The 23,837-nt window shown below is 38.4% G+C and overlaps 2 protein-coding genes across 3 annotated transcripts; one reads left to right on the top strand and one right to left on the bottom strand.

The window, feature by feature from the left end:
• Positions 1-31: 31 nt before the first annotated feature.
• Positions 32-13,464, bottom strand: LOC123865744. Its single transcript, XM_045906960.1, has 14 exons — positions 13,286-13,464; positions 12,761-12,988; positions 12,199-12,363; positions 11,552-11,737; positions 10,736-10,886; positions 10,014-10,248; positions 9,106-9,283; positions 4,677-4,850; positions 4,038-4,265; positions 2,792-2,956; positions 1,971-2,156; positions 1,553-1,700; positions 738-972; positions 32-248 (listed from the first exon to the last, which is right to left on the bottom strand). Exons 1-14 carry the CDS (start codon positions 13,457-13,459, stop codon positions 32-34), a joined length of 2,670 nt encoding a protein of 889 aa, XP_045762916.1. The 5' UTR covers positions 13,460-13,464.
• A 2,135-nt stretch (positions 13,465-15,599) lies between these two features.
• On the top strand, positions 15,600-23,539 carry LOC123865601 (juvenile hormone epoxide hydrolase-like). 2 transcript variants are annotated; one of them, XM_045906750.1, is made up of 8 exons: positions 15,600-15,707; positions 19,124-19,303; positions 19,697-19,924; positions 20,323-20,487; positions 20,896-21,081; positions 21,810-21,957; positions 22,598-22,832; positions 23,325-23,539. In XM_045906750.1, the coding sequence occupies exons 1-8, from the start codon at positions 15,612-15,614 to the stop codon at positions 23,536-23,538; spliced, it is 1,452 nt and encodes a 483-aa protein (XP_045762706.1). In that variant the 5' UTR covers positions 15,600-15,611; the 3' UTR covers position 23,539. The 2 variants fall into 2 exon arrangements, with proteins under 2 accessions (XP_045762706.1, XP_045762708.1); XM_045906752.1 differs by lacking the exon at positions 20,323-20,487.
• The last annotated feature ends 298 nt before the right edge of the window (positions 23,540-23,837 follow it).

The following is a 23,837-nucleotide window of genomic DNA, read 5'->3' as shown; positions in this document are numbered from 1 at the left end:
TATTTTTCCGTCCATGTAGTACCAATCAAAATCACAAATCCGTTCTGGCCTCTTGGAAATCTATAAATGCTTTGACAGCTTTGAATACGTCTGCGCTGTAAGCTTCTGGTAGCTCGAAGGCCAAGAAGTGTCCTCCCTCAGTCAACACGGTGATGCCTTGAACGTTGAGGAACTTCATCTTGTTCAGTGGCTGGGGGAATAAATCGAAAGGCGCCTGGACGTTCCATACTGGCACTTTGGTGGGGTATCTGGATAAATAAAAAACATTGTGAGTGGGATCTTTACATGTGGTTGCGCATGTAGTAATCTTTCAATTTATCCCCTTCGACACAGACAAAGATCATAGACCATACAGCTTGGAAAGGGATTACATTTTTTGAAAATGAGTCGGCAAAGGTTTTTTTTATGTCATGTAGGTGAGTAAAAAATGGAGTTTTTCTCTACGACAGTTAACTAATTAATACCACCTGAATAAACCTGGTGGCCTGAAAACAGTTTATCTGTTTGGCGGCCATTTTCAGCATAAGTGTTATATGATCGGAGTTACCCCCAAGCAATCTCTCAAGTCACTCAAGATTTTTTCAAAAGCTTTGCGCTTGCGCATGCATAAAAAGCAATGATGAGGTCTGGTCTAGTAGATGCCTATTCATTCATACATGGCAGGATGCCCGAAGAGCGTTCCACACCTGACAAGGACCAAGTCGCGCAAAAAAGCTAATATAAAAAAAAATACGCACTCGTCTATATCCAAAGCTCGATGGCTATTACTGAAGTACTCAGCATACAGTCTCATCGCAGTCGTCATAGAGTTGGTGATCCAGTACACCATGATGTTATCGATCAGCTGCTCTTGAGTGAAGGTGTTGAAGAGTCCACCGTCTGCCAGGAAGCGGTTGTCTGACCGAGTCCACGTGGAGAACTTCTCCAGTATCCAGGTCATAAGACCAACTGGTGAATCTGAGAGACTGATACCTGGTAAAGAATCACAGTAATATTAATATAAAATTAGTAAAGGCAAAAGTGTGTGTGTGTGTGTGTGTTGCGTGCGTGTGTGTGAGAGAGCGAGAGTTGGTTTGTTACTCTTTCACGCAAAAATTACTAGACGGATTTGGATAAAATATGTATCGGTACCCACACTATTATTATAAAGGCGAAAGTTTTTTTTTCGCGTGCTGCATGTTGAACCATAAAAATTTGCCTTATTAGCGGATTATAGTAAATTAAGCTTTTGATTCTTTGTACATCATGTACTTCCGCAAAGTAACGCCTGCTTCTATACAATAAACAGAATTTAGCCATGTTAATCATGACTAATATTCGCCTTTCCCCTGCAACCAAGCGTAAAGCTTGGGCTAGGAGTGGGTATGATAATAGACCGGTGACATTTCAGGTTAGTCCGCTCCTATAACCGCTGAGCTATGGAGGATAAAGTATGCTCAGACATAATCTCTACATGTGCCCAGAGCTCTATTGAGTTGAAAACAACTGTGGTTATAACTTACCAACAGAATCAGGCTTATAACTGACACACAGAATCAAGTTTACAACTCACCCACTGAATCAGGTTTAGTAGCCTGCAGATGCACATAACCAGTTTCTTCCCCAATATTTGTCAAGGCAGTCCTGTTGAATTGTTTAATTTCCACTTGCAACATAGCTATGTAACCTCCAAGTAAGTTTCTGAGCTCTGCGCAGCTGTTCTGTATTTAAGAAATGTTATGATGATTAATGATTTAGTTCTCATGCTTCTTTAATATTTTCAAACTTATTTTAACTATTTTTATTGCTTGCGCTTGATGATAATCATGCTAAAAGCAATGTTGAGGTCTAGGTTGGACACGCTTGGCTTGAAAATGCCTTATTACTCTTGCCTTAAAGAGAAGAACTTGTTGTGGCCAGGCTTCTTCGCCAGGTTCTTGATGACGACTCTATTCATGGTGGTACAAAGCCCGCATATATGAGATGCTTACCAGTACAGTCAGCGCTGTAGAGTGGTAGCCCAGAATGTCATCCTGGAACAGAGTGGCCATAGCTCGGCCGATGACCGAGCCCCAGTCACCACCCTGGATGTAGAACTGGTTGTGGCCGAGCTTCTTCATCAGGTTCTTGAGGATGACTGCTATTTGTGCTGGTCCCATGCCCGGGCGAACTGCTCCCTGATCACAAAATGTTGCTTTTTTAATTCATCTAAAAAAAGCATGTTTTTTTTCATGCTCGGGGCCCAGTTGGTCCAATTTTCGGAACTTGAACAAATAGGCTTCTGGGATTAATAATTCGCTAGCGTGATTCAGGCTTCATAGTAGATTCAGTTTATAGATTGCGATACCTATGGTGCCATCTATTAAGATCGCTGTTTTCTGTAATGGGTTCATATTGCGTGGTCCTGCTGTATGATTCTTTCGTATGAGTGTGAGAAGCACCATCTAGTGACCGCCACTAACTAATGATAGTTATTAGGTACGTGTTAATTAATAATAATTATAGTAGACTAGCCGATGCCCGCGACTTCGCCCGCGTGTTTTAGGTTTTTGAAATCCCGTGGGAACTCTTTGATTTTTCGGGATAAAAAGTAGCCTATGTGCTAATCCAGGATATTATCTATCTCCATTCCAAATTTCAGCCAAATCTGTCCAGTAGTTTTTGCGTGAAGGAGTAACAAACATACACACACACGCACACACACACATATACAAACTTTCGCCTTTATAATATTAGTGTGATAGTGTGATTATCAAACTGCTTAGAATATAAAACAGTACAGATTAAAATTTTAATACGTATATCTACTTACATCAGAAAATCCATATCCAGGTAAGCTTGGAACGATAACCTCGAATACGAAATCATATCCATCGGTTGGATTAGTCAGTAAAGGAATAGCTTCATAAAACTCGAGCACTGATCCTGGCCAGCCGTGCAACAGGAGCAGAGGGACTGAGGTCATGCCTTCTGGCACCTGGAAATATGAAGTCAAAGTGAAAGTCGAATCATCATCAATCATACTGCAGCATTATGCTGAGGCAGAACTCTTTTAGCCCACGCACAAAATCTCATTATTTGTATTTTTAACCCCCGACCCAAAAAGAGGGGTGTTATAAGTTTGACGTGTGTATCTGTGTATCTGTGTGTCTGTGTATCTGTGTATCTGTCTGTGGCATCGTAGCGCCTAAACGAATGAACCGATTTTAATTTACTTTTTTTTGTTTGAAAGGTGGCTTGATCGAGAGTGTTCTTAGCTATAATCCAAAAAAATTGGTTCAGCCGTTTAAAAGTTATCAGCTATTTTCTAGTTTTCTTGTAGAAAAGAAGGTTAGATAACCCTTAGGTTCATAATATTCAAGTGTCAATTGACAAATGTCAAGTTGTCAAGATGGACGTTGCCTAGATATACATAATTATTTATTTGAAAATGATTTGTCGGGGGTGTTGAAAATTTTTAATTTACACTTGTTAGTTTTAAGTTAAGTTGTTGTTTTGTCTTAAAATGAATTGTATTTAAATTTTTATTCTTTATTTTATTGATCTAAATAAACTTTCATTTATTTATCCAAATTAGTTAGTATTGTACACTTTTTGGTGGTCATTTGTTGAATTTGTTAGATGTATGTTCATAATTAATTTCCTACGTAGACTTAAACTTAAAGCTACGACGGTTCCAAACGCGTCCAACAGGTTTCAGAACTTCAGAGAATCAAGCAACTGTAGGTTTTGAATAGATATGAAAAGATAGTTTATGCCCGCGACTTATTCCACGCGGATTACAGAAATTTCATACCCCTATTTCACTTTACACAGATCCTTGCTTAGCGGATGTTGACGTCATAATAGCAATCTGTATGCAAAATTTCAGCCCGAACCGTGTATGAACAGTGGTTTGAGTGCTTGATAGATCAGTTAGTCAGTAATTCAGCCAGCTTTTCCTTTTATATTATTATATGTAGATTTTAGGAAGGGGTGAGTATAAACCCTTCTTCTTTACCTAAAATGGCTATGAAATGAATTAGACGGACCCCTAAAAATCACAATGCAAAACTTACTTCAGGTTTCACCCTAATGAAGTGTATATCCAGGCCCTGTACGTTCGTCTTGTATTGCGGGAACTGGTTCATGAAAGATTCTCTCTCTGCAAAGTCGTAATCATTCGCCCAGTAGTTCGCCCAGGTGTCAATTTGGTTCGGGTTGAAGCCATAGTCGAAGGTGGTGCCTTCGAGTGGGGCGACGAAGCTGCGGCGGTTTTGGAGACGTCTCCTCAGATCGTCAATCATCTGTAAACAAATGAGCATTGTATTCATCATCATCACGATCAAATTTCAATTCAAGCCTCGATAGCTCAAGCGTTGAGGAGCGGACTGAATTCCGAAGGGTCGACGGTTCAAATCCTCCCTCCGTACCCACTCCTGGCACAAGCTTTACGCTTAATTGGGGGCGAAAGGGAAGTATTAGTCATAATTAGCATGGCATTCTTAAAAAAAACTCATTGCCTGCTCAATGCTCAGAATGAGAAAAGCATAGTCCGCCACGCTGGCCCAGTGCGAATTGGCAGACTTTCCACTCCTTTGAGAACAGGAGAACTCTCAGGCGTGCAGGTTTCCTCACGATGTTTTCCTTCACCATTAAAGTTATGATATTTAATTGCTTAAAACGCACTAACTCCGAAGAATAGAACAGAAACCTACCTCTTGTCCGAATTGAACTTTGAAGGGCTTGATAGACCTTCTGGACTGCAACTGAGTTGCATCCGTCAGCAAATCTTGTGGACCCCACCACTCGTCGTGGTCCAGTTGGGGCAGTGCATTGCTGTGCCATGCTGTTGCGGTAATTACCAAGGCTAGGCTCCATAACTTTGCCATCTAAAATAATGTAATGATTTAAACTTGTTTCTTTTTCTTCTTTATAGCTAGCCTAACCTAATCATACAAGTAAATATTCGTCGTATCAACCGAAAGACGTCCACAGCTGGACATAAGTCTCTTGTAGGGATTCCACTCTAAGCATAGTAGTAGAAAAATTCCAAGCATAGCTCTCTCCATCACCCACTGAGTGACCCTGGGCTTTCTATGAGACCCATAGTTAGCGACCATGTCTCGGATGCAATGTAATTCAGGTCCTACCTATGTTATTTCTACCTGCCTATATATTTCAGCAGGAGGTTAAAATAAAATTAAACTATGTATACCTAATTAACAAAGCTGACTTACCACAAAGTCGGTCTTTTAGAAAATAAACGGAAATGAAACACTAAATAGATGTTTATATAGAAGTGTTGTGTTCAATGGGTGATATTTTGAGACAGGACATAAAGGCGAAATTGAAATAATTAACAAATTGATATTTTCACAGAACTATGAAATTACGCCTATTAAGTAGGTATTATAAAAGAAATAAAACAGTCAACAATAATTAATTGAAAATTAGGTATTTTCTAGATCTTCTTACTCAATCAATTTACTTTCTGCACTTATATTATGTTGTATTTACAATTGTACACTTTTTGATTGTCAATTGTTGAATCTGTAAGATAATAATAATTAATTATAATAAAGTATTCTTTCTATATCTGATCTGATTGTTTTAGCGAACTATAGCAAATTAAGCGTGTTATTCCATGTGTATCATAGACTTCCGCAAAGTGACGCCTGTTCTATTCAACATTACTGAGCCATTTTAAAATGTTACTCTCTAAAGTAAATACTTCGGAAACTGTTTAAACAGTTGACATTAACTGAACCACCGGAGTCGAATATGTTGGTAGGCACAACTCCTGATGACTACACGTGTTTTTTTTTTAATTCTAGTACAAGTTAGCCATTGACTGCAATCTCACCTGATGCTGTTATGATGCAGTCTAAGATGGAAGCGTGGTATCTGGGATGGGGTATGGCAGTTTCATTAAACCCATACCCCTGATGGGTTTCTACATGGCATCGTACCGGAACGCTAAATCACTTGGCAGCACGACTTTGTTGTTAGGGTGGTCTGACTGCGTTTGTGAGAAAATACACCGAAAATAAATGGCTGGGAGTATAGTATTGTAATAGCGAGGAAATATAACCAAAAACAGCTTCGGAAGGATCCCCCGTTTCATTTGATACGGTTACACGGTTTAATTGATTTCAGGGTTGCTAACCTTGTGATACGCCCAAAAAGCCCTTATAAAATTAAGCCCTTAAAATAGATAAGTTACCTACCTACATTAAAATATTTCAGTTTTGGCACTTTCCAGATGTCAGGAAAATGGCTTTTTTGGAGCATACTATTGAAAAGGTTTGCCAAAAAAGTAAGACACTTTTTAGGAAGTTCCTTAAGTAACCGAGGGGTGATTAGATCGAATCCGGGCGCTTTCTCTTTCAGCCAAATCATCATGATACCTAAACCAGGTAAACCACCAGAAGAAGCCACCTCTTATCGACCTATTAGCCTTACTCCTGTTCTATCGAAGGTCTGGGAAATAATATTTCTGACTAGACTAAAAGACGCTTTGGATGACAGTGCCATTATTCCAGGACACCAGTTTGGTTTTCGCAAAAAACACTCGACCACAGAACAGGTTCACAGAGTCTACCATACAATACGCCAGTGTCTAGAAAAGAAAGAATATTGCTCAGCTGCGTTTTTCGATGTTCAGCAGGCCTTCGATAGAGTATGGCACAAAGGACTTTTGGCCAAAATCAAAACATTTTTACCTCATTCTATGTTCCTCTTGTTGGCATCATACTTAGACAATAGAATATTTCAAGTTAAGCAGCGCGATGCCAGGTCTAACTTTTATTCATGCTTCGCGGGAGTTCCCCAGGGTTCAGTTCTTGGACCTGTGCTATACAACATTTTCACTTGTGATTTACCACAATCACCAGATGCTACCATAGCTACGTTTGCCAACGATGCCGCCTTCTTATCGTGTAATAAAGACCCCAATCAAGCTAGTGGCCGCTTACAAGAACATCTTAATAAAACCAACAATTGGCTAACAAAGTGGCGTATAAAAGCAAGTGCCTCCAAATCGCAACATGTAACATTTGCTTTAAGACGAGGCGACTGTCCTCCCGTGAAACTAGGCAACGATGAATTGCCAACAACTACTTGCGTTAGGTATCTTGGATTTTATCTGGATCGACGTCTGACGTGGAAGCATCACATAGATCAAAAAAGGAATGAATTAAACACTCGATTCAGGAATTTGCTTTGGTTGCTTGGTCGGCAATCCACGCTAACGCTTAATAACGAAGTACTTGTTTACTGCACTATATTGAAACCCCTTTGGCTGTATGGCATACAATTGTGGGGCACAAGCTGTAAGACAAATATCATGCGGATTCAAAGGGTTCAAAACAATATACTAAGGACAATAACTGACGCGCCCTGGTTTACACGCAACGATGAACTACACCAGTATCTTCATATGCCAACTGTTGCTGAGGAAATAAACAAGTACTCCAAAAACCACAAAGTTCGTCTTGCCAAGCATCCAAACCCACTTGCCAACTCACTTCTAGCCGCCCCCAGAGTTAAAAGATTAAAACGAGCTGACGTGCTCGATATCTGATGGACGATGGAGCAATGGCCCTTCCGTTTTAAATCTCAAATTTAGCCCAAATTATCTGCTTATAGTCCCCCGACTGATTGCAGATAATAACAGGAAAAAAAAAGTTTTGGCACGGTGTTTTGGTTTGTATACCTATTGTTATTTAGTTTAGTATCTTAGATATTTATGAGGAATATGCAATATCCAAATAAACTCAAGGGTTTCAGGATGTCAAGCTGAAAATATATGTACACCTATTATTTATTTGGTTCAAATAAAGAATTTAATGAATAATAAATAATTATTAATAATAACCCTTCGTGTTCGATTCCAACTCGCACTTGACCGATTTTTACACAATATATTACCTATATTTAAAAATAGAATTTACATCATTCTATTTTTTTGAATTAGGTACTTACCTAAATACTTTGTTATTTAATTTTAATATTATTTCAGCTGCGTTAACATACAATTTTTGCTAGTGATATTTTAAATTTATTACCCACTTAAATCAATATTTGTTTAATAAGTGTATGCTTAATCATACATAGTTTACTTAATTTGGATTCAGCTATGTAGCAAATGGTAAGTAAATAGGTGCAAACTTCCCTAGCAACCTCACTTTATTGTTTTCGTGGCAATGAATTTTCGTTTACGTGGTCTTACACGCATACTCACGCCTTCAATTCATCATTATCATCATTTTCAGCCGTCAGACGTCCACTGCTGGACATAATATGTCTCTTGTAGGGACTTCCACAGGCCACCATATTGCCTCCCTGCGACTCATTTAATGTAGTCTGTCCACCTAGTGGGAGGTCTTCTCTAGCCTCTTTTAGTCTTTTTGCGTCTTTAAAACCATTACTTACGTCTCAAAGTTATGTAAAGTCACAGCTTAGTGGACTATGGCCTAAACTTTTCGCAGTTATAATAATATTAGTATGTAGGTATAGTAGACAGTATAAAGCATCATCTTCCTGTAAGTAAGAAGTACTAAATCGATTGTATTAAGTTTTCATTCATTTGTAGAGCTCGCATAATACATACTCGGGTATTTTTTCCGACATTTTGCACGATAAATCAAATACATTATACATAAAAATAAATAGAAATTTGTTTTAGAATGTACTTCTTTCAATTTCTTGTGAAGTAACCACAAATTCCCCTTTATTTGTGCTATAAGACCTATCTACCTACATAATACACATATTTCATAATTCTAGGTCAATGGGAAGTACCCTATTGGTTTTCTTGAGTGTCTGTCAACAACGGACAGACGGACAGATGGAAAAACGGGCAGACGGACTGACGGACAGACGGACAGTCGGACAGATAGAAAACAAAGTAATCCTATGGATAAGGGTTCCGTTTTTCCTTTTGAGGTACGGAACCCTAAAAATTCAATCTAATTTAAGATTCGCAGAAATTATAAACCAAGGTAATAAAATAAAACTGCAGTAAACTAATTATTATGACATTTAAATTGATCACCACATATTGACTTTTTAATTTATGAAATTATTAACATATTATTATTACATTCACAATTCAGTCCTCGTTTGACGGAATTCCATGATAGCTTTCATTCCTCGGAAGACGTCTTTGACGAAGAGTTGAGGCAGCTCGAAGGCCAGGAAATGTCCTCCGTCGTCCAGGAGTGTTACGTCGAGAAGGTTGGGGTACTTCAGCTTGCTCTTCGTCATGCCCAGAAACTCATTCTTGGCCTGGATGCTCCAGGTTGGCACTGGGGTTGGGTATCTTAACAAAAGAATAACTTTGAAATGACATAGAAATAAAGGGGTAAACTAAGATTAATTGCGAGATATAGTAGAATTTGCCATAGATGTAACGGTACGTATTTACCACATCTTCATCATCATAGCTCAACCCATCGCTGGGTCACTACTGAGTACGGGTCTCTTCTCAGAATGAAAAGAGTTTGGCCATTGCTTAGTGTAATAACGCTGGCCAAGTGCGTATTGGCAGACTTCACACCTAGGTTGATTACTATGGTTCTCCTACGGAACTCCTCATAAGTGTTCTCTTCATTGCTTTTTATTTATTCATGATCATCGTCACGATCAACCCATCGCTGGCCCACTACAGAGACCGGACCTCTTTTAAAAGTGAGAAGTTTACCACGCTAGTCAAGTGCGGATTGGTAGACTTCACACAGCTGTGAGAACATTATGAAGAACTCTCAGGCATGCAGGTTTCCTCAGGATGTTTTCCTTCACCGATAAAGCCAAAGATACTTTTTCTTTCAATAATGGTATTTATGAATGAATGAAATATACTTTTGTACACCACAATATTAACTCAGAAAAAACACTCACATATCAAAACAAAAATATGGACAGGTATCTACAATATAGTGACCATAACGCTGCCTAGCGATCTCGCCAAGGCAACCAAAATGGTGTAAAGGACATAGAGATGTAAAGGTCATATATTAGAGGTTTAAATAAAATCCGTAAAGAAAGCTTACTCGTCAATGGCGAAAATTCTGTTCTTATTACTGAAGAACTCTGCATATATCCTCATCGAGGTGGTGATGGTGTTGGTGCTCCAGTACACCATGATGTTGTCGAGAAGCTCGTCCTTGGAGAAGCGGTAGGAGAGACCGCCGTCAGCCTCGTTACGGTGCTCCAACTTGGTGCCAGTGGAGAACTTCTCCAGCATGTAGGCGAGGAAACCAACCGCTGAGTCTGAGAGGCTAGCACCTGTTAAGAAAGAAGAACTTATAAATATAACTTACTAGCTGATGTCCCTAAACAATCCCATGGGAACTCTTTGCGTTGCTGGGATGAAAAGTTGCCCATGCCAATTTCCGGGATGCAAGCTACCTCTGTACCAAATTTCATAAAAATCGGTTAAACGGAGGGGCCTCTAAGAATCCCGTGGGAACTCTTTGGGTTTCCGGAATAAAAAGTATATGTCCTTCACCGGGATGTAAGCTAATTCTAGATCAAATTTCATCGAAATTGGTGAAACTGTAGGTCCGTGAAAAGCTAGCAGACAGACAGACAGAGAGGCCGAGAGACAGGCAGACCGACAGACAGACAGACATACTTTCACTTTTATAATATTTAGTACGGTAAAATAGTAGTAATTTAAGGTTACAGTGATGATAAAGTCTTTGCTGTAAGCCTGGTGGTTATGCCTGGACTAATAAATATCCTAAGTTGAATAAGGCTTGCTATGACTCACCCAACGTTTCAGGTTTCGTGGCTTGCTCATGTATGTAACCAGTCTCTTCTATGGTGTTTGTCAGGTTCTTGATTTTGGCGGCTTCTGATGAAGTCACTTGCAGGGAGGCAACCATGGTTCTGATGAGAGTTTTGGTTTCCGTGCAACTGTTCTATATTATGAACGAAATGTATTAGTAAAAGTATAAAAATATGACAACAACCTTTGAGTATCACTGGCCGACGTCAAATGCTAGTACATTTGACGCAGGTAGCCTTATGGTAGCCATATGTCTATGATGTTACGACACCAAAGCCTAATATAGAAAGAAAGAAAGAAAGAAAGAAAATGTATTTATTTGTTGTTGGTGTCACAGATAAAAAACAAAGTATACAAATATACATTTTCATCTGTGACACCACCCCAAATGGGTGTACAGCTCAGCATTATGTCCTGCATCATATGCAGGACGCTGATTTTCAGCTGTGACCCGGGTGACGCCACAGTCACAACAGTGAGTAAATTAAAAAATTATTTAAAATAACTTTAACCACAAATATATGTAATATATGTAATATACATGAATAAATAAGTATGCAGAAAATAGTAATCTAGATAATGGATGTTTCAGCCGCAATATTTTCGAACTCAATTTGCTTGAATAATATAAACTTTTTCAATTTGTACACAAAACTAGCTTTGCTACGTCATCATCGATTCAGGATCTAGCCGAGAGTTCCCACACTCTAGTTCACTCTGCCCGTACGAAGCCAAGGCAAGTCGCTAGTCTTAACTAAATGAATGAATGATTTATTCAATGAAAATATATACATATACCTGTACTAGTAGCAAATTGGAATGGTACCCTAACACATTATTTGGGTATAACGTTGATATGGCACTGCCGATTATGGAGCCCCAATCTCCACCCTGGATGTAAAACTTGTCGTGGCCAAGCCTGGCCATCAGGTTCTTGAAGATGACTGCTATTTGTGGTGGTGCTACGCCTGGTCTGGCTGGTGCCTGTATAAAAATATTTGTGTATTTACCTCAGAAAACTTAATTGAACATCTATTGAGGCGTGAGCCTCTGTACCTATTAAATAGCTATTCAAGTCCTTCATGGAGATTAGCCACCTGCGCGGCAGATATTAGACAAATGTATAAGCAAATACAGGTGACTCTCTATTCCCCCATGGCCCACTCTATTATTCTCATAGCCCGATGAGATAGAAATCTGACACGACCGGAGAGTGATCAGGAATAGTTTTAAGTTCATCAGATAGGACACCTTTTACATGCTCTCCAAGGCACGGGGGATGAAATAGAGGCAATTTCCTAATTGCAGGCAAGTACTGAGATAGTCTTAACAGAAAACCCCAAAACCTATTTTTGGCTTGACCCGGACCTTGTCAATATCCAGTTGAATATGCTACCAACTAGACTTATTAAGCAGTTTGTTCCGATACGGACGTAACCACTTACATCAGAGAATCCAAAAGCAGGCAAGCTTGGAACGATCAGCTCGAACACAAATTTGTACCCCTCGTAGGGTTGGGACAATACGGGGATGACGTCGTAGAACTCGCGCACGGAGCCTGGCCTTCCATGCAGCAGGAGTAGGGGGACCACAGTTATGCCATCAGGTACCTGAGATGTTGACATTAGGTTAGTTATGTTGCATTGAGAATCCAAAGATCAAAGTTTTCGAACAGTGCGTCACATAACATATGGATCCGAGACATAATCGCTAACTATAGGCCTCATGAGAAAGGTTAGAGTGTTAGCGAGGATCCATGCTTGGAGTTTCAGGAATGAAGAGAATCGTATCCAAACCGGGTATGCTAGTCTTGTAGTGTTGGAACCGGTTAAATTAGGTACTCCGGAAAGTGCTGGTGTACCTCGCGGCCACAAGTATTATCACGGAACTTTGAAATTGAAGGTGATCAATGGCGACAATGGACCAGAGATGGTTGAAGTGATACAAGTTCGAGGACCTGCACAACCCACAAGAAGAAAAAAGAAGAAGAAGAATTGAGTATCTTACCTGAGGCTTTATCCAGATGAAATGTATATCCAGACCCTGTATGTTAGTCTTATAGTGCGGGAACTGGTTGAAGTACTCCTCCCTCTGTGTGAAGTTGTACTCATTAGCCCAGTAGTCCACCCAGGTTGGTAACTCGTTGGAGTTGAAGCCGTATTGGAAGCCGATGCCTTCCAGGGGTGGAGCGGGTTTACGGTGATTCAGCAGACGATCTTTTAGATCCTCGATCATCTAAAAATAATTACTTCTATACCGTGTTTTACCAATACCGTTCTGGAGAAAGTTACTTAGACGCGCATAAAAAACTGGAAAGTCAACATGAAGTCAAAGTCAAATCGCCCTCTTTTGCTGAAAGTAGGCAAGATGACTAATAGAAAATATAAGAATAAGTTAAATAACTAGATAGAACTAGATAACTCTTGGCCCTGATGAAGGAAGCGGTGTAGCACCTTTACGCTAAAAAAGGCTATTAAAAAATTTGGCGACTTCTGGTTTAGATTAGTAAATAACAAAACCAGCACAAATTACCTCTTCAGGGAACGTTACTTGGAAGGGTCTGATGGATGTGTCCACGGTGCCCTTCTTATCACTTGGACCCCACCACTCATTGGGATCCAATTGAGGGATGCTTGGCGCTTGTGCACTGACCCATGCTGCCACGCCGACCACCAAAAGGATCCCTGTGACGAGTAACTTTGCCATCTAAAAATATAAAAGATTTAAGGATTATTTTTGTTCCTTAGTTCAGTCAAACGATGGCCTTCTAGACAAAGGGATTGATCCCAGGCACGCTCCTCTAACTTTCCGGAATGGTGATGATGTGTCAAAAATAAATTATTTCTTAGTAACTGTCCAAAATTTTTAAAATCCACATTTCATACTAGTTATAAGTTTGCTAACCATTTTAAATTATCGATTCAACTTAAAAAGTACGTCAAATTTCTTAAATGTGTATGACGTCACATCTGTGAATTTCATACAAGCTCCCTAACTAAGCGAGCGTTTTACGTTTGATATAAAGTCGCTGATTTGACTAATAGTCGTCATCCCTATTATGTGCACTTGTTTTAACAGTGAAGGAAAAATCGTGAGGAAACCTGCATGCCTGAGAGCTCTTCATAATGTTCTCAAAGATGTGTGAAGTCTACCAATCTGTACGTGGCCAGTTCAGTTTTATAATAGGTAAATCAAGACTCTACGACCGGTTTGGAAAGAAGATTCTACTGAGAAGAGTCAGCTACTTAACAGATAATCCAACTTTCTTATCCTAATGAAGTTACACTTACCGCAAAGTTTATAAAATGAAATTGAACTGGCTAGGTTGCGTGGTTGCCTTTAGTTTATATTGAAGTAAAGTTTGTACAGCTGAGTGTTTGATAGGCGTCCATTAGACGATGGGTTCCGCATCAGTCAATAATTGCGTCAATCATGAATGATGAATTATTAATAAATAAGAGTGAATTACTTAACAGTATCATCATCGTCGACATATGGACAGACACGGTGGCTTAGTAATATGGTTCCGTTGGTGGGACTACGGAACTCTAAAACTGAAAACAACTCGCAGCCGTGACATCATAAAACTCAAGATGCTCAAGGCTAAAAGCAACAAAGAAAACAAAAAACGGCCAAGTGCGAGTCGGACTCGCACACGAAGGGTTCCCGTACCAACGTACAAGAAATAACACTTTTATATGTTTTTATTTTCATAGCGGCCATTTTTAAATTTTTATTATTTGTTGTAATATAGCAGCAATAGAAATTTTCACATTCTGTGGAAATTTCAAAATCCAAACTCACTGCCTATAACGGTTTACGAGATACTACAGCTCGCTGACAAATGGACAGATAGACGGACGGACGGACGGATGGACAGAGAGCAGACTGCAGACTTAGTAATAGGGTCCATTGGCATCCTTCGAGTACTGAACCATAAAAAGTAGGCATGTCATTGGTAAAAGGATTGTTATGTAAGAGACTATGGTCACAGAACAATAAATTACTGCCAACAAAAAATAGCAAAGGTATAAGTTATTGGAGTAGAATATGTGCATTAGGGCATATTCAGATTCGCCGCCGCTGAGGGCGAAAAATACCGCGCGATATTCCGACATGTTAGATCGCACGATATTTTAACACGATTTTAGGATTCCGTACCCGAAGGGTGCCAACGGAACCCTATTACTAGCCTCCGCTGTCCGTCTGTCTGTCATTGGGATGTATCTCGTGAACCGTAATAGGTAGAGAGTTGAAATTTTCACAGAATGTGTATTTCTATAGCCTCTATAGCAACAAATAATAAAAATGGATTTAGAAATATCGCTTGCCGTTGCGGTGTGCGGCCAAGTGGAGCAAGAATGTGGTACTATGTAATGAAATGTAATTTATTTGCTCAAATACGTGCACAGATAGAGGTTTTACAATAGTTAAAGGCTTTTCATACTGTAATAGAAATAATTATAGTGTCGGATTTTTTGAATCAAAAATTGTTGTCACAAAAGTATGAAAGGGACTATAATAAAAAGATCACTCGAAACGAAATTTAAATTGTAATCGAGAGAAGCGACTTTATCAATATAGATCGCACAATACTATTTTTTTTTATCTGTCTGTCTATCCGTCCACTGGAGCTGGAGGCGCTTTGGTTTGCCCACCAGGGCCGTTAGTTGTAATTATAATCATTCAAAACATTAGAGCCGTTTCCGTCTGGGAATCAACAAAAGATATTATTTTCGCCTTGATCAAAACAGCGCGGTTGCACGTCTAGGCCAACCGCGCGGCAACCGCAGTGCTGTGCGGTTTATTCTTGACTTTGCCTAAAATAAAAACAAAGCATTGCATCTAAAGGACTTCAATGCCTTCGTGTCCTGTTCAAACTTCACTTCAGTTTCGACTATTTAAACTGAGAACCAAACTATGCAGTTGCAGTTTGGATTTCATATACTTTGCGGTGAGTAATTAATTTTACGATTTTATATCTGTGGTCGTAAGGAAAAGGGGCACAAGTCAGATACGCGGCTACAGCTCGTTTCGCCAGTACGGACCAAAGAAAGAAATTAGTCGAGACAGCGTTTCTTAAAATCAAGATACCGTTTGAAATATACATTATATTGTGATTTAATTTATAGTTTTCTTTTGTAAATGAGCTCATATAATAAATAATCCAATTTTTTTAAATTTTTTTATTATATATTTTAAATTAATGTGACTTGTGCCTCTTTTCTAAACCCAACTTCGGCTGCCAACCTTACGTCATACTAACTTAGGCCATTTTTTAGTAAGTAGTTATTAATAAAAACGAACAAATTAAGATAATTTGTTTGTTATACTATTCATTAATTTGATAAAAATACTTATAATCTTAGATCACCGGATGTAGCTGGTTCAAATCTCAATAATTGGAAGTATTTGTGTTATTAACACAGATTTTTAGATGATTCTATGTTTATGTAAATGTGATTTTGATATTATATTATATTAAATATTATATTATATTAGATTTAGATTTATATTAGGTACATTTAATTTTTGTATGTCTGTAAATTATTTTTAAAAGTGATGTTAACAAGAATTGCTGCAAACCAAAGGTAAACCTTTATTTGCTGAAGGGTTCTTTGTTTCTTCAATTTTCTAGATTAGCAAAATCTGCTTTTATTTGATGACTGTCAAGTTGGTGTCTCTTTTTCAATGGGCTCTACTAATTTAATTATCATATGTATCGCGTCATAGGTATTACACGGGTCTAGAACTGGCTTTTGAATTTAAGACCAGTGCTCTTAAATATTTTGCCAAAGTGTAATCTGGAAACTGGATATGTCTTCTTTATACATTTCGTACCCACATAAATTGTTAAGTTCAAGCCTAATAGAAGATAGGTTTTGCCTGTGTGTCGTCGTGAATAATGAGATCTATAAGTTAGGTAAGTCATACAGTAAGTAGATTATGTGGTCAAGAATTAGTTATTCTTTTCTTCCGAAATTTTAGAAGGTGGAGTTGTAAGATCTAGTTTTGTCATTACTTGTAATAATGCCGGATATTTCAAAGAAGGATTTTTAATAACTGTTCGCATAAATTTGTCTGTCTCACAAAATGTCTGTTTGAAAGATTCTTATTTCAACTAAGACTTCTAAACTCCAGACAATCTAATCCCGAAATACATGGTCAATGTAATTGACATTTCTTCCAAAAATAAATTTTGTCCACTGATCGTTAAACGGACCTAAAACCTTTTTAGGACCATGTGAAATCAGTTGTGCTAAATATAAAACTCTCTTATTGAAATCACTATGGTTTCAGTACTCTTGAAATATCTGACTTTGCTGCTCAAAAGTAAATTTTATAAGCAGATTTCTTCCTGCAATCTGATTAATGTTTTACTCATAGATATGTGTTTTACTTTACTCGCACTAACTATTCTTCCTTTTTGGTTTATATAATGTATCCTCTGTTTCTTTTAAGTTTTATAATGGACCTTATATTGTTGGTCTTCCTCTTTCTTTCGTTGTGAGTAAGATGAATCTAGAATAAGAAATATATTTCTGAATTTACCGGTAATATACAAATTATACAACAAAATTATAGGAGTAGGGCGTAGGACTACGGACACGTTTTGACAACAAAAAATAACAAATAAGTTATAACTAAACCGTTAACTAAGTAATAATAAATTAGAAAACTTATTACCTACTTAGGTACTTCCGAAGTGGTACAAAAGAATCCATAACTGACTTAAATGAAACAATGGTGGTGGAATCTTGCGCAAAGGTCCAGGTGCCTAACAAACAGTGTTGTCCTATAATGGGATCGGTGACCTAACGGTTCGATAGTAATAATTGGCCCAAAAAAACACCAAAACAATTAAACAGTGCAACTTCGTTCATTTATCATGAGCTTTTTTTGTTCTGAAACGCAACGATTTGAGAACTAAGTAGACATGATGCTATATTCCAAACCAAAAATTTTGCGAAACCTTGTTACAAGTAGGCATGATTTAAGTTGTGCCCCTATTCTTTGTTAAGAAGTGGTTAAGACAAACGATAATCGACTTGTGCCCAATTTTTGTTTAGTTTTTATTCTGGAATAAATAAAGTTTTCGTAAAATATGCCTTTTTCCCTTGAAGCTTGAAATAATATATTTCATTAGTGAGTTTTTGTAATTTTAGTGAAAAATGCGACTTGTGCCCCTTTTCCTTCCGACCACAGATATTGTATACTAGGTGATGCCCGCGACTTCGTTCCCGTGGATGTTTAAGAAATCCCTCGGAAACTATGAATTTTACGAGATAAAATGTAGTATGTGTTAATCTAAAGTTACGTTTATTCCCAGCCAAATCCGACAAAAGAAATATTCACTCATCTTCAAGTTCATAAGAGAATTCAGAGTCACTCAGTAGGTGATTACGAGAGCTATGCTTGGATTTCTCTACGTGACTAAATCAGAAATAATATGAAGATTAATGGAGTATCATATGAAAGGGCTTTACCTGTACATTCTAAAACAGATTTTTATTTATTTTATGCGTTTTTGAAGGATATATCGTGGAAAATATCGGAAAAACTATCCAAGTACGGAACCCTCGGTACCTACGCGAGTCTGATTCGCACTAGACCGGTTTTATTTCAAAATTCTAGGCTCAGTACTTTATTTTATTTTATTTATTTATTTCATTTCAGAAATAAGAAGGGAAGTTGAAATGTTCAATTTTCATTTATTTTCTTAAATTACTTTAAAACCATTTATTATAAACATAAAAAATATAGGTATACATAAAAAATATAGATGTGAGCATCTCAAATATACCCATATTTTTATGTTTTCTATGTGTAACCTTGTGTGTAACAAGCTCTATCATTCGAGTCCAAATAATTAGGGTAATAATAATGACTTAATTAATTAGGTATCTATGCTATCGCGTAATTCATGTATTTGTGTACGTATATAATGTAAATTTAAACGTTAAAATGCAAATACTTAACTTAAAATATATACTAGATATTCGGGTTTAGGTTTTATGAATTCATTTAAATTGGCTGTGCCGCCTTTGAAACTTTAAGTACCTACTAAGTAAGTATATTTGAAGTAAATATTTAATAAACAGAGGGTGATTACATTTCATATCAGTATTCAAATACTTTTTAATATAAAAACTATTGTGATATAAAAACCATTACATTCAGCAGCCCGCAAATTAGTACCTGCATTATTATAAATTACATGTTGTAACATTTTGTTTTTTTTTTAAATGAACAACTGCTGAGTTTCTTGCCGGCTCTTTTCAGTGGAATCTCCTTTCCGGCCGGTGATAGAGTCTTGTTTCAATAAAATAAATTAATTAATTTTATTTAAATAAACCGAAATAATTTTAGATGGCAAATTCCTTCAATATTGGGATTCTTGTTTTGGTTATTGGCGGGACAACATGGGTCATCGAAGCACAGGTGCTAACACTCCCACAGCTGGACCCCGACGAGTGGTGGGGTCCAGCCGAGCTGCAAGGCGATACGAATACAACCATCAGACCCTTCAGAATTCAGTTCACTCAAAAGGTACCTACATATCTTTGTTATTTCGTTTTTATTTGAGACTTACTCGTATGCTGAAAATGTGTAGTACGCACTTAAAGATTTTGCTCAGATTAAGGAAAAAGTTAAATTGAGACAGATATATCTCTGCATAAATCTGTCTCGTTTTAACTTCGTCTTAAGTCTAATTAAAACAAGATAGAGCTATGTTTCTGATATAAATCTCTCCCGTTTTAATTCAAAGTAGAGTCTAGGCAAAGTCAACAAAAAATGTAATCATCAAAATCGATCCATAATTGGCAGAGTAATCGCGTAACAAACATACAAAAAAAAAACAAAATAAAGTCGAATTGAGAACCTCCTCCTTTTTTGAAGTCGGTTAAAACAGCCGGTCACTCAATGAGCTAATTTTTTTAGATGATTAAAGACCTCAAAAGTCGTCTTCGAAATCGCCGTGACCTCACTCCACCGCTTGAAGGCATCGGCTTCGAATATGGCTTCAACACCCAACAAGTGGACCCCTGGGTGAAGTACTGGACAGAAGAATACGACTTCAAAGAGAGAGAAAAGTTTTTCAACCAGTTTCCTCACTATAAAACGAATATACAGGGTCTGGATATACACTTCATCAGAGTGAAGCCTAAGGTAACATTGCTTTTTTTTGTTTTTTTTTTTTTTTAAGAATATTAGTCATTTTAATCATGACTAACATTCCTCTTTCCCCTCCAACTAAGCGCAAAGGTCGTGCTAGGAGTGGTCACGACAATAGTCCAACGAGTGGGGTTTGAACCGCCGACCTTTTGGTTTTCAGTTCGCTCCTATAACCGTTGAGCTATTGAGGCTATGTTCGTATGTTTCTTATTTATTTGTTTGTTTGTCCATCCTTTACATGCATAACGTCGCAACGATTTCTCACCTAAATATGCCGCCTCGCAATTGGTTTACTAGTCAACCTTTCAGGCTCCACGCACAAGGAAACTTTGGGCAAGCCAATCTTTTAAATCAAGTTTTACCTAACGCAAAATATACTGTGCCATTTTCAGGTGCCCGCTAGTGTAAAAACAGTACCTCTCCTCATATTACACGGCTGGCCGGGTTCCGTACGCGAATTCTATGAAGTGATTCCCTTGTTGACCTCGCCAGCTGATGGATATGACTTCATATTCGAGGTTATCGTCCCAAGCCTGCCTGGATTCGGATTTTCTGATGTAAGTCTGATGTAAGTTTTGACGGCCTCCCTGGCGCAGTAAGCGCTGTGGTCTTATTAGTGGGAGGTCCCGGGTTCGATCCCCGGCAAGGGTTTGGAGTTTTATATTTTCTAAATTTCTGGTCAGGTCTGGTGGGAGGCTTCGGCCATCGCTTTTGCGAGCGATTTAGGGGTCCGGGTACGATGCCGTGTAGAAAACAGAGGAGTATGGGTTTAATGAAAACTAACTGCCATACCCCTTCCAGGTTAGCCCGCTTCCATCTTAGATTCACCAAACCAGACCAGAAATTTAGAAATTATGAAACTTCAAATTCCTGTCGGAAATCGAACCCGAGACCTCCCACTAATAAGACCACGGCGCTTACCACTTCACCAAGGAGGTCTTTAAGAGGTACTTACTTGTCATCAGGGAGCAGCGCGTCCGGGACTGGGACCAATACAAATGGCGGTCATCTTCAAGAACCTAATGGCCAGGCTCGGCTATGATAAGTTTTACGTCCAGGGTGGCGATTGGGGATCTGTAATCTGCAAAGCGATGGCCACAATATTCCAGAAGGAAGTGTTGGGCTTCCACACCAACTTGATGAGTGCAGTGGTAGGCATTACATAAACGGTTTAATCTATTTAAAATCTTTCCAAAACGAAGACATGTGATAGTACTGATAGTTACTTTTAAGATACCACAAAAAAAAACGCGAAAAAAAAATATTTAAAAATCTTTCATTTTTTAAAAGTTCTAAATGTATTGCAATTAAAACATCTGGCTGACGTAGAGGTCAACGAACGTTGAGAAGATAGGTACCCTGGGATCTACGACCCACTTACGCTGCGGCATTGACTCCGAGTTTTGCACGCTGTACCTACTTTGCGGGTTTAAAAAAAAAACAAAATCACTAAAACGGTAAAATGGTTTTGCCTGTAAAAACGAAATTATCACTCATTGACTAATCACAAAATCTCAGGAGCTATGAAACCAACAAATTCTCAGATGTAGTATAGAAGCAGGCGTTACTTTGCAATTAGGCATTGTAAGGTCTATATCTCCTGAGGATGCTCCGGGCGAAACGTGCGTCGAGTGGTGTTGGGATTTGTGTGGTGCTGCGTGGTGGTGGTGCGTGTGGCTTGCTTGGTGGCTGGCTTTTCCTGCATGTTTATCAGTGGGAGGGCGGGCGGTGCATGTCGCATGCTGCATGTTGCACCATACAGATTTCTTTGATTTGGCGGATTATAGCAAATTAAGCTTTTGGTTCCTTGTAATATGTAAATTAATGACTTCCGCAAAATAATGCCTGCTTCTATATTACTTTCTTATTTATTCAACAGAACAGTTGTTCAGAAATCAAAGTGTTAGTCGGGGCCATCACAGCGTCGCAGCAACTGACGCTGAACCAAACCCAGAGGAATGTCTTCACCGATTACATAGAGGAGACGGGCTACTTTCATTTACAGGCGACGAAACCTGATACTCTGGGTAAACTACAGCATCATTTATTCTCCACTAGGTTTTTTAAAATCCCATGGGAACTCTTTGATTTTCTAAGATAAAAAGTTGCCTCGTGAACAGTAACAGCAAATAATAAGAATTTCAAAATGACCGCTATGAAAATTTATAAAAAGTGTTATTTTTTGTATGATGGTAGGAAACCCTTCATGTGCGAGTCCGACCCGGTAGGGTTTCGTACCTCAAAAGGAAAAACGGAACCCGTATAGGATCACTTTGTTGTCTGTCTGTCTGTGTGTCTGTCTGTCTGTCTTGTCTGTCAAGAAACTTATAGGGTATTTCCCGTTGACCTAGAATCAGTAGTAAATTTGATAGGAAGGTAGGTCTTATAGCACAAGTACAGGAATAAATCTGAAAACCGCGAATTTGTGGTTACATTAGTTAAAAAAATAATTAAAATGTGTTTCAATTTTCAAAGTAAGGTAACTATACCACGTGGGGTATTACAATATGAAAGGGCTTTACGTACACATTCTAAAACAGATTTTTATTTATTTTTATGTATGATAGTTTTTGATTTATCGTGCAAAATGTTGGAAAAAATACCCAAGTACGGAACCCTCTGTGCGCGAGTCTGACTCGCACTTGGCTGCTTTTTTTTCCTTTATAGGTGTCAGTCTGTCAGACTCCCCAGTGGGTCTTCTCACGTACATTTTGGAGAAGTTCTCTGCCGGCATACGCTTGGATAACCGCTTCCGTCCGGACGGGGGTCTGTATGACCGTTTCTCCGAAGAGCAGCTGATTGATAACCTCATGGTGTACTGGAGCACCAGCTGTATCACCACCTCGATGAGAATCTACGCTGAGGCATTCAGCACGGCGCACCGAGCCCTGAGAATAGATGAGTAAGGACTTTTTAGGATTCTGTAATAAAATAGAACTGGTAAAGTGAGTGTTTGAATTTAGAACACGCATAAAGTATGGTGTACTGAGTAAAGTATGAGTACTAGCCACGCTAGTTGTTAAAAACTTTGGCGGTCATTATTTCTTAAAAATGTTTTTTTCCTAAAACTGTTTAAGAAACTTCATAGTTAGTGATTTTAATTACACGACTAAACAGAAAAAAATTTTGATTCACGCTTTTCATGTTCAATAAAAAATGAAAAATGTAATAATTTGAGTTGATAGAAGTTTATGTAAGCTTTTCAGGAAAAACAAACAAATTCTCTTACCCGAATGAAACAAATTTATTTTTGAGATGGAAGATTAATTTAATCTATTAACTATTTATACCTATTACGTTTCTTTCCATCCGACGGAACCCTCGGTTGACGACTCTGACTCGCACGAGGCCGGTTTTTTTATTAATTTTAAGTAATCCGTTTATCTTTTTCCAGTTTACCCACTCCAGTACCAATCTGGAATCTCGTAGCTAAGAACGAACTCCTCAACCAGCCGCCAAACCTGATGAAGTTCCCCAACCTCCTAGGTGGCACCGTTTTAGATGGGGGCCACTTTTTGGCCTTCGAGCTCCCTCAACCCTTTAGTGCAGACGTCTTCAAAGCTGTGAAGGCATTTAGGGCATTCCATGAAGCCAGAACTGAATTGTAGAGCAGTAATTATTTAGTCATGTGCCTAAATAAAAGAGTGTTGATGGCATTTCTGAGCAATGGGCAACATACCTAAATCGATCGGATTGTAGTGTAAGGTACCTGGGTACCTACCTATTTGAATAGTAATATTTATTTATATTAGATTTTTCCTGTAACTTCGTCAGTTTATTTTATTTGAATACCTACCTATCTCATTTTCCTAAGAAAGAATAAACTTGGAATTTAGATCAGTTTATGCCAAATTGTCTACGTGTTGGCGCTAGGTAAGTACTGTATGCTTGGATGAAGGATTATACT

This window comes from Maniola jurtina, chromosome 5, assembly GCF_905333055.1.
Source record: "Maniola jurtina chromosome 5, ilManJurt1.1, whole genome shotgun sequence".
In the NCBI taxonomy this organism is placed as follows: Eukaryota; Metazoa; Arthropoda; class Insecta; order Lepidoptera; family Nymphalidae; genus Maniola; species Maniola jurtina.
The sequence above is the reverse complement of the archived record's forward strand: the minus strand, read 5'-3'. Positions and strand labels throughout refer to the sequence as shown.

Coding starts and splice junctions, on each gene's coding strand:
- LOC123865744 (XM_045906960.1), bottom strand. CDS start 13,459: ATGGCAAAGTTACTCGTCACAGGGATCCTTTTGGTGGTCGGCGTGGCA. Junction 973..1,552: donor TACTAAACCTGATTCAGTGG/GTGAGTTGTAAA, acceptor ATTCTTTACCAG/GTATCAGTCTCTCAGATTCA. Junction 249..737: donor CGAGCTTTGGATATAGACGA/GTGCGTATTTTT, acceptor TTATTTATCCAG/ATACCCCACCAAAGTGCCAG.
- LOC123865601 (XM_045906750.1), top strand. CDS start 15,612: ATGCCTTCGTGTCCTGTTCAAACTTCACTTCAGTTTCGACTATTTAAA. Junction 19,304..19,696: donor GAATTCAGTTCACTCAAAAG/GTACCTACATAT, acceptor TAATTTTTTTAG/ATGATTAAAGACCTCAAAAG. Junction 22,833..23,324: donor CGAGCCCTGAGAATAGATGA/GTAAGGACTTTT, acceptor ATCTTTTTCCAG/TTTACCCACTCCAGTACCAA.